This window comes from Lissotriton helveticus, chromosome 2_2 (assembly GCF_964261635.1).
Source record: "Lissotriton helveticus chromosome 2_2, aLisHel1.1, whole genome shotgun sequence".
NCBI lineage: Eukaryota > Metazoa > Chordata > Amphibia > Caudata > Salamandridae > Lissotriton > Lissotriton helveticus.
In genome coordinates, this window is record NC_136060.1 from 456,999,124 (window position 1) to 457,010,602 (window position 11,479).

General features: G+C 41.6%; 1 protein-coding gene across 1 annotated transcript; it reads right to left on the reverse strand.

Annotated features, from left to right (window-relative positions):
* Nucleotides 1–326: 326 nt before the first annotated feature.
* LOC144821681 (trace amine-associated receptor 1-like) lies at nt 327–1,367 on the reverse strand. The gene has a single exon (XM_078678903.1). It carries the CDS (start codon nt 1,365–1,367, stop codon nt 327–329), a length of 1,041 nt encoding a protein of 346 aa, XP_078535029.1.
* Nucleotides 1,368–11,479: the final 10,112 nt, after the last annotated feature.

The following is an 11,479-nucleotide window of genomic DNA, read 5'->3' on the forward strand; positions in this document are numbered from 1 at the left end:
ATAATGTGAAGACCCAGTATCCTCAAAGGGACTACAATCTCAGGCCTCTTACAGATGTATTCTTCACCCACAAGCTTTGTTCATAATCTAGAACCACCTACCTAGCAATTAGCAGAACTCCTAAATCACCTTTCATACCTATTTATAAGCAGTGAAATATAGATGTCAGTAGTAGAACATTTAGCTTCAGTGTCTGACTGTTGCTCCTTTAATTTTCCCTCACATCACTGAGGCACGTGGTGAGTTTCCAAATATGCTAGAATCAAGGGAGCTAATCATATCAACATTAAAAGTTCAGGATCAGCTTAAGTTTATCAGAGGCCATGTTAAGGGTGTACTTGATTGTTGATAGTGTCCTTAACCTCCCGCTTTTCAATAGAAAGATCCAGATTTGGTGTAGATCCTGCCATGCAGATATTGCCACCAATTACAATGAGGAAAGCCCTGCGAAAAGATCTGTGAAAAAGTCCATACAATATGGGGTTTATTGCTGAATTCACGTATCCCAACCAAAAAAACACTTCCCACTCCACTGCTCCTGTCCTGTACCCAATCAATGGGTCAATGATATTTGCTGTGAAGAAGGGTGCCCAAAAAGCTAGGAAAATGCCTATGATCACTCCAAGAGTTTTTGCTGCTTTTCCTTCGCTTTTCATGAAATGCCTTGGCTTTCGCTTTGGGTCATTGTTAGTAGTGGGCATGCTTGTGTGTTTTTCTATAGCATGTATCTGCAAAGCCTGTTTCCGTGCAACTTTGTAAATCTTCCAATAGGCAGCAAGCATGAGGATCATTGGCAGGTAAAATAAAATGAGTGATGAGCAGACAACATATACTTTGTTCAGTGAAATGGCACACATACTGTCTGGTTGTGCACTTTCAATACCTATTGTATGAAGTCCAAGCAATATTGGTCCCAATGATATCAACAAAGGGACAATCCAACAGGCGACAATGAGTGCAGTTATGCGTTGCGCAGACATTTTGTATATATAGAGCAGGGGGTTGCACACAGCGTAATATCTGTCAAATGCAATGCAACTCAAGTGCAAAATGGATGCTGCACAAAACATGACATCCAGGCTAGAGTGAAACCAGCAGAAGATGGTGCCAAAATACCAGCATCCCTCAATCGTTCGAATCATGCTGTAAGGCATCACCATGACTCCAACCAAGAAGTCAACCACTGCAAGCGAGAGGAGGAAACAGTTTGTCGATGAGCGGAGCTGCTTGAAGTAAGCAATAGAGATCACCATCAATACATTTCCACTTAAAGTGATGAGGATGAGCAGGGAGATGAGGGTATAGACAATGAGTTTCATGGTCAGGTTTGTTATAGTGGAAAAGCACAATTCATCCACTGAAGTCATGGTTGAGTTTGAAGCTTCTTGCTTGCTGGACATAGTCTGCATTTTCTTAAAAGGCCACATAAGATCCCATATTAAGTGCTGCAGAAAATCCTACATAATTTGGCATCGACAAAGTTTACATTATTTTAAGGACTTTGGGTTGACATGTAGGCTAGTTCCTAACCACATAAACCACATTCTCAGTGACTATATTCTCCTGGACTCTGCTGAAACGATGGATGCTGGGTAACGAGGCTGGTGTTGAGATGTTTGTAAGCCTGAGCACCAGCGATGTTAGCAGAGATCTTCGGAAAGTCTGTTGCACGTGTCTGAGTGACGTTCTTAAAAGCTGTCGCCATGCAATAGATTTGGCAAAGCATGCATTTGAAAGAGTTTCTCACAGTTATAATTTCAAATTACCACATGCGAAACAAACCCTGTATTTGAGTAACAATTTTCAGAACCTACAAAGAAACACTTTTGTCACTGTGAAAATGTGTTTAAGCTATGTTTAAGCAATTGGTAGACTTCTCATAGATTAGAAACTCATTCACTAAAGTGCTCTTTATATATTGCCGCTTCCTTCATTGCGCTCTTTTGTCATGGTGTTGCGACTCTATTCAAAGAGACCAGAAATGTTTGACTGTATCGAGAGGAAGCCTGCAAAAAAAAAATATAGAATAAAATATCATGTCAGGCATATTTGCAACATCAACTGTAAGAGTCAGGCATATTTGCAACTTTAACAGTAAATTTACACTTAAGAAGACAACACATTGAGCAAAAAGCGTAAAAACAGATTACTCTTGGCCCGCTTCACAAAGGGCCTTGCACTCATTGCGCAGACCCCACACTCATGGTGGGACCTCCATACTGGCCTCAGCCACAATAGCGAAGGCCCTTTGTGAATAGGCCCCTGAGTTTCTCACTAAAAACAAAAGGAAAATTATGAGTCTAATTAGGCTTCCTGTTTTAAGTTTCTTTTTTTGGGTAAATTCTGGTAGGATTTTTTCCACTAACTTTAATACCTTTAAAAAACAGCAGTAAGCAGTGGTTACACATTTTTGCGCCATTAAAAACAACAGAAACAGGGGGCCATATAATCAAGAACGGCGCAAACATTATCGCTGCTTTACCGGCAGGATAAGGGGTTTGACAATATGCCCTGGAGAATTCCAATAGAAGCCCAGGTTCTGGTGTCAAGGACATCAAACCTGGCCTTCTATTGGAATACTCCAGGGCATATTATCAAGCCCCTTATCGCCGCTTTAGCAGCAGTTTCCTGCAGGCAAAGAGGCAATAATTTTTGCGACATTCTTGATAAAATGGCCCAGGGTTTTTTCAGTGTTTATGGAATGTTTTGTTTGTGTTATTGCTTGCTTTCTGCATTATAGGTCATGGCATATAGCCTGTGTACATTCAGTGTATATGAGGTCCAAATATATTTTTTACAAATCAAACATATTGAAGTACACCATACAATACTTCTTTACTGAGTCTTTGGTCATGTGCACTCACTCTTTCCTTTCCATGTATACTTTTATCTGTGAATGACCTCTCAACATTGCCACTTGTAATGTAATGTAATGTAAAAAAGTTCTATAGAGCGCACTTACACCCAACGGTTTCTTGGCGCTAGAGACGGTCAAGTACACAATTTTGATAACTCCGGCCACTGATATAGCTTTCCATGCCAATAATGGTGCACATGAAGATTGTGATTTTCTGGGACAGGCTCTGCAACATATGCATTGGACTGGGGGCATTATTGAAGCGGTCCAAAATGAAGCCGTACTTTTCAGTGTCCGGAAAAAATTCCCCTTCACAGAAGGGATCTAGAACTTGTTCAGACTACCACAGTGAGGCTTCTTTGACTTCAAATGCCATGGTTGGTGAAGGGACATTTCTAAGCATCATTGCAAGCCATTTCTAATGCATGGTAAAATACAATTTCCTGAATTGCACCTTAACATTTCTTTGCTTACCAAGTGACATGCATTCCAAAAGAGATGCCCAGCCTGTGATGTATTCCTATAGGTACTGTATCGATTCCCCTATTCCTGACCCTGGTTTGGTTAATAATTAACTAGCAGCCATCCAACGGTGCAAGAACCGTTATCTGATTAAGCCACACCACGGCACAGAAGCGCGTTATCTGATTAGGTCATAACGCATGCCATCTAATTAGACAAGCGATATTCCTCCAGCCCCTGATAAGGCATACGGAGTTCTCAAAACAAATCAAACCTACAGCGACCTGGGAAATTCCCATAACCATTGTTTTGATTTCACCGAGAACTTCAGCAAAAGAATGTGCGAACGAGCCCGTTCATATGACATCCTTATTGACGTATATATGTCCATCCTTACGTCAATCTCGGCACCTTTCAGGTATAAATATTACCGACATTGCCTTAAGCAAACACATGCGGTGGTGACGAGATCGGAGCAGCGAGACGTGCTGAGGAGCCCAGCCGAGAGCGAAGCCCACAGGCGCTGCCCCGCCTTCCTGATGCGCTGAGAACGAGACGCTGTCTTTCTCCTGCCGAGAAATCCAGCTCCGGCGCTTCCATGCAGCCCTCGCAGGCAGCTGGAATATCAAGACCTGGGATAAGAGATACCAGCCCTCCATCATTCTAGATCTCAGGTACAGAACTGAATAACCCCTTGCAGAGAATTCTCGAATCAGTCCCTTGGCAAAACAAACTTAACTTAAACTGCTACTTATCTACTCCCGCCCACGTATTAGGCTTAGGTCAGGTACATTGGGGTAGGCGTGGTTAGAAGCACCAGTTGAGTACGATTAGTCAAATGTATATATGTATGTATCTATTTTATCCATTTTAAAGTATCATATGGCTCAGAAACCATATCAATGCTTTTACAGTATTATTTTATAATTCTGTCTCTACTGTATGCACTTTACTTAACTACAAGTATTGCAATAATAGCGATTCATTTCTCTTGTATGAGAAAAGAGACTGATCAATAAATAACATCTTTTATTGAACCACGCCCATCTCTTATTTCTCTACAAACTGGTGAAACTAAGAATGCACGTACTGACTGAGTAAAATAAGTTGTCTATTGTTTTCACACGACTCTAGAGATACACTCTTGATTAGGGGAGAGCAAAGTTGTCATGTTCTATGGTTGTCAGAAACTAAATCCCTTCTTGTCTATCCAGGGAGGTTAAAATCCTCCTTGCCTATTTGAGAAAGTTTCTAGTGAACTCTGAGCTAGCTGGCAAACACAAACCTTTAAGTCTAATATCGTCGGTAGAAGACCTAGTTAACCTCTGCCCTAGGTCTATACTATTGAAGATATTATTCCAATGCGCAGAGCCTATTGGGATAATAGGAACTACACTACATGGCGCCCAACCGTTTGGATAGGCGATAAAACTAACGCAAGACATTAGAGTAACTCAGTCGTGCTTTTTCACACAGAACCCCTTTTTTTCCCATAATACTCCAAAGACGTCTGGAGTGGGTGAAAGGTCATATCCGCCAAACCTCGCAGGAGAAGACTCCTATGTATGGTTCATGGTTTACTCAACGTTGAAGGATACACTGTTCCCAGATATTGTGCATCTAATCTTTGTTTCCATAGAAACCTGATCTGCAAACAAACAGAATAACCTTCTTGACAATAGTATGTCAGAAACTGAAGAAGAAAGGGAGACAGTTAGACTAGCAGCTGAACTCCTAGAAGCAGATAATACTCTGCAGCAAAATGACCCGGATATAATACTCATCCCGGTCAACATAAGAAAATCTATAACCCTAAAGCTTATAGAAAATGGACTGACACCAAGTGGTGGTACAGTCATATTCGTAATTGAGGCACACGAATATCGGCAGACAGAGGTATTCTATTCATGGATAAACTTTCCAGCAGCAAACGCTGTAACAAAGGACTTCCACTATTACAAAATAGAGGAACCTCCTAGTGAGTACACTCCTTTCGAGGAAGTGGAAATACCACTCAAATTCCAAGAGCACCTGCTCTTGTTTAATGGCGCCCTAAAACATAATAATCACATCACCAGGCTCGGTCCACTAGGTAGACCAGGAGCAACGTGGCCGGTCCTAGCCGGATACACACCACATCCAGACATTTAAGAAATGCCTGCACCAGAACTTTTAGCACAGCTAAAACAATTAATAAAAATACATAGACAATTAGTCCAATATGTAATGCGGACTTCAACTATCCAACCAGCAATTAAAATTCCACAGTTGACCAGTCATCAGGGGAACACAAATAAAATTACACCACAGAACATACAGTCCTGTCTAGGTAAAGTACCCGCAAAACGGGAACAAATTCCTTTCTGGCTAGCACAAAAAATAACTCAAATAGAGGCAGTGTTTCCAGATACCACCCCTGTTGAGAAACATAGGATTCTGACTATCTGTCTTCCAATGGGAATCACACCACATGTGGAGGACTGTGACACTTGGGGAACAGTCTTTGCTTCCATTTATACAAAAACACATGGTGTACCATCCATGTCAGTAATACCAGATGTGCTAAAACAGATTCAAGATGAATACGGTCCAGAACCCGCTTTAACTCTCGGTATGAAATTACTGAAAGACTTCAAGCAGGTCTCTGCAATACTATTAGCCAACATAAAGGGAGAAGCAGCAAATGTGGCGATTCGCCAGAGGTTAAAAGAGACAAATATAGCAGACCAACCATCTGAAATTGCCAGAATCATAGAAAAATCCTATGAAGAACTAGGAAGAGATAGTTTGGGTGGAATACCAGTGAAACCCCAACTAGTTGAAAGTCCTGAAAAAGTATTTATAAAAAATAATTTAAACACTCAAAAAAAGAGCTGGGATGGAAATAAACAATCCAATCCTAAAGAAAAAAGATTCCAGTCCACAGGAAGGTCTCCTCGGCGGAGAGAAAGATCTCCCGACCAAGGACGCAAGTCTCCCCAAAGGGAGCCCTCTGTGAAAAAATACAACCTTAGAAATAGGGATAATATAAAGAAACCTGATAGATATCAAGATATTGATACACGTCCCTCTCAATCTTTTCAGACTTCCTCGCAGAAATCGGAAAGAAGAGGACGATCAGAACAAAGGGAAGAGCACGTCAAGTCCAAAGACAGAGAACCTGCTCATCTGAATAAAAAATTACAATTTCCAAAAAAGAAGGTAGCCAGTATTAAAGTAATCAACAATGCCGAGAATACTGAGGACACAGCTGAAAAACGGAGAATGGGCTCAGACAATGCTAGACAGCGCAGCAGAAGTGAGCATAGTTCGCAAAGTCCTTATGAATCATCTGGAGACAGTGGACACGAATGAATACATTCAGGTGGAAACTGCAGATACCAGAGTTAGCAAACCTCATAAAATATATGAAATAACATTGCGTATAGAAGGGGATAAGACTAGAAAAATAAGGGGACTATTTTGGGATAATCTGTCCAAGGGCTATGACATCCTTCTAGCTGAACGAGACTGGCCTCCAGAGTTTGTCAGGGAGTGCCCACATGGCGAAGAAATAATTATGCCTGCCTTCTCAAACCATATTCCAATTCATAAAAAATATACACTTGCAAGAAAGTGGGCAGTAGCTCAAGCCCCTGCCTTATATAAAACTCATGTGGGATGGGATGAGGACTCTCCTCCTCACAAAATCCAGTTAAAATCACAACCTACTGCACAGAGGCAGTACCCGATTAAGCAAGAAGCTAAAAAACAGGTAAAAGAGATCCTAGATCAACTTGAATACCAGGGGGTGATTGAAACTTGCACCTCACAAATGAATAATCCTTTGTTTCCTGTCTCCAAGCCAGACAATTCATATCGTCTTGTTTTGGACTACAGACACCTTAACTCATGTTGCAAAACATTTGCAGTACAAAACTCGCATAGTGCTGCACTAATGAATAACATAGTGCGCAAAAAATACAAAACCACATTAGACATTTCTAATGGATTCTTTTGTCAAAATATAGCACCAGAGAGCAGATATTTGACGGCGTTCTCAATAAATGGCACGCAAAAGAATTTCTGTTGTTTGCCCCAGGGGTTCAAGAACAGCCCAGGATTATTCTCAGCGAGAGTAACAGAATTACTACAAACATATGATGACGAGGCATTATCTTATGTCGACGACATCTATCTAACAGATGATGACTTGGATACTCACTTGAAGAGAGTGAACACCATAATACTTGGGTTCGCAGCAGAGGGTTACAAATTCAACTTTAAACAGTCAAGAATTGCCCATCTAACAGTCCTGTTTTTAGGATATGAACTATCAAGTGAAGGCAAAAGCCTGGCTGACAATTTCCTAGAGAAATGTGCTGTAATCCAAGCACCTAGAACACTGAAAAACTTACAATAAATTCTAGGCTTCCTAAACTTCGGAAGAACTTACATTATAAATTATGCAGAGAGAATTAAACCTCTCTATGATCTAATAAAACCAGATTTTAAAAGAATCAATTGGACTCAAAAACACACAGAAATTTTGAGATTGTTACAAACAGATATGTTAGTTAAAACAAAACTACAAACACGTGACAACACACGCAACCTTGTGATTCGAGTCATCCCAGGAAGATGCGGATTCACATACCTGACCTCTAATGAGGGAGAGAAGGTACCAATAGCATACAAATCACATTTGTACACAAAAGCTGAAATGAAATTTAGCCCAACGGAAAAAATTCTGACCGCGGTACAGACTGCTGTAGCAAAGGAGCGGGCCCTAGCACAGGGTAAACGAATAATAATCGTGACACCTATACCAGCCCTAGAGGCGGTAACAAAGGCAAGCATTCCGAATGCTAAAGCACTCCATCCAAGGTGGATACAGTGGGCTAACTCTCTTGCTGCAACAGACGTGGCATGCGAATTTGATCCAAATTTAATAACACAAGAATTTCTCCAATATGAATTAGAATGTCCTCCGCCGACCGAAATTCTGCCTCTAGAACACTACGGCTGTATAATATATACAGACGGATCAGCACAACCCGCAGTGGGTGGTAAGCAAGCCTACAGTGCTGCGTGCGCGATTGTTAAAGGTCGCTGGCACGAAGGAAAATTTAAACCTGTGGTCACTAAAACGCAATCTCTAGGAGACTGTACAGCTCAAAGAGCAGAACTACTGGCATTCAAGATGGCGCTTGAAAATACCGATCGAGAATTCCCCACACTTATTGTGTGCGATTCGTATTACTGCGTCCAATCTTACAATGAATACTTGCAGATCTGGGTTCAGAATGGTTTTAAAGATGCAAAAGGTGGCACAATCAAACATAAAATGCTTTGGGAACAAATAGTTATTTTTCAAAAGGAACTACAAAAGACTCACGTGATACATTCACTGAGTCATCAGCGTGATGGCGTTCACGTTGCAGGGAATTCATTGGCTGAGACAGGCACAGCGGGAGCAACTAAACCGGCTTCCGTAGCTACAAAAAAGCGTACAGTAAAACACATTGACGGTGAAACTGTGCTGGCGGTGAAAACGTCATCAAAAGGCGACTGCTCAGCGTTACCGATCAATTATCCACTCAATTATACATACATAATCGATGCAAACTCAGTCCCTTTTGCTCAAATCCCTGGAGTGGGGGATAGAGTAATTCCAAACACGGACAGGAGAGGCTTGTTAATAGCAGACGCACATATGGGTGAGGGTCTCAGACACCTTAAGCAAAAAGATTCTCTGGAAGAATTACAATCAGTGTACTGGTGGCCAGGCATGAGCCTGCATCATCACATTTTTTTTTTTTTTCTTTTTTTTTTATCCTCATCTGCCCGACACACGTCCCTTAGATGCGGAAGGAACCGACCAACCCTCTCACTGCCTCTGGGAGCAAGGCCCTGAAGATTGAGCCGCTTCACAACTTGGCAGAGAATTTTATGAGTTGATAGGAACAACCATACATCTTATGACGATATCTCAAAGCAACTTCTTGCCAAAATATTCAGTATATATATATGTCGAAATCTGGGCAGACCACAATACTGAAATATTGAGTGGGTGGCCTTAATCATCGGATATTGGGAAAAAAAAAAAAAAAAAAAACCAAATGGACCTCACTTCCACTCTGTCAAAAGTTTCCAAAATATGAGATTCTGGGCTCTACATGATCTTCTCAAATCTACCTTTGAGGTTTCGTATAATGAGTTTAACCATGCTGAATGGGTGGGAGGGGTGGTGTCCACCCAGTGCATACATATCTGCCGTCTTGCCAGCAGAATAGCGTAAAACAGAAAAGATCGTGCTGTCCCAGTTATGTTCTGGTCTACACCAAGAATGACAAGTGGTAAAGATAAGGAGATGTCGGTTTTGATAATTGAGTCCAAAGTAGCTTTAATCTCTGTCCAAAAAGTAACTAGATGGGGGCAATCCCAGAACATGTGAATGTCAGATGCTGAGGGCAGTTGGCATTTGTTACAACATTTCCCCTCTTGAAATTTGGATAGACGTAAGGGAGTAAGATATGCCCGATGCAGGGTGAACAGATGGTTTCGTCTAAGCCAAGCGGGTTTTACCAATTTATATAAAAGGGTAAAAGATTCTGTCCAACTGTCCTCTTCTATTGCCGCAATTTCTCTCCCCCATAGCTGTTTTGGCAGATGAAAATCCCCATCTATCTCCTCATGTATAGACCAGTACCAACAAGCCACCTCTTTGCCTCCCATCTGTTTTTCGATTAGCTGTTGTTCTAGAGGGCTAATTCTCCCGATATTAGGGACTTTCCTGATTAATTCTCTGGCCCAACTACCAATTTGTATGTATTTAAATCTTGACAATGTCAGCCCTACTTTTTCCCTAAGGGCTTCCCACGGTATCAGGATACCTCCACCAAGTAGATCACCCCATCTAGAAAGCCCAGCTGTTATTAGGGGGGTAGCCAGAGAATCCTGCATGCATGGTGGGAGCCCGGGAGAATCCCAAATTGGTGCATGATTAGAATAATACGCCAACCCCACTCTACGCTTAATTTGTACCCATGTCTTCAATTGCGTTAATAGAGTCTTCAACCTCACCTTCTTGAAAAACTTTTGTTCTCCGAACTTGAAAAGGAACCCATCCAATGGGAGGTTTGCCCCTACCAACATAGCCTTGAATAGCTTCCCATTTGAGGTGAGGTCTGGTGTCTTCAGAAGCATTCTTGAATGGGAAAGCTGAAACGCCCAGGAATAATACTGTAGATCTGGGAGGGCCAGTCCACCTTTTTCCCTCCTCCTCCTCAATTTTTTCCAAGCCAACCTCGTGGCTTTGTAACCCCATATGAAAGAGTTTATTTCTTGTTGGCACATAAGAAGTTGTTTGGAGTCAAATGCGATGGGAACTGTATTAAAAATAAAGGTCAATTTCGGAAGGATGGACATCTTTACAATGTTGACCCTCCCATAAATTGATAGTCTAAGACCTACCCAGGATCTTAAAAGTGCCCTACACTCTTTGGCGACCAGGTCTAGGTTTGATTTTGCCAATACGTCAATATCTTGTGTAATTTTAACTCCAAGATAACGTATTGAGTGAGTTGGAGGCGTCACCCCTACACCCGGATTGGCAATATTCCATGTCATCAACTCGGTCTTATCAGCGTTAATGTCGTAGCCAGAAATACCTCCAAATTCTTTGGCTTTTTCAACCACTATGGGGAAAGCATTTGCTGGATCGCTGGTGTATATTACAATATCATCGGCATATAGCCCGACTTTCCTTTCCCACCCACCGAATTTAAATGAAGAAATTCTTGAATCGTCTCTAAAAGATTGTGCAAGTGGCTCAATGTATATATTAAATAGTAAGGGGGACAGGGGACACCCTTGTCTTGTCCCCCTAGTGATCAGGAAGGGCTGAGTGCATACACCATTCACCATGATACTTGCACTGAGGTTTTGATATAGGAGTCCAATTGATCTTCGAAAATTTGGACCAAATGCAAATTTCTTCATCGTTTTGGCTAAATACGCCCAATTTACTCAGTCGAACGCTTTGGTAGCGTCGAGGGTCATAATGGCCAAAGGAAGGGAAAACGTAGAAGGAATATCCACTGCCCCGATCAAGTCATATGTAAGATCCGAAAGTTGTCTACCCTTTATAAAACCCTTTTGGTCAGTGTGGATAATTGA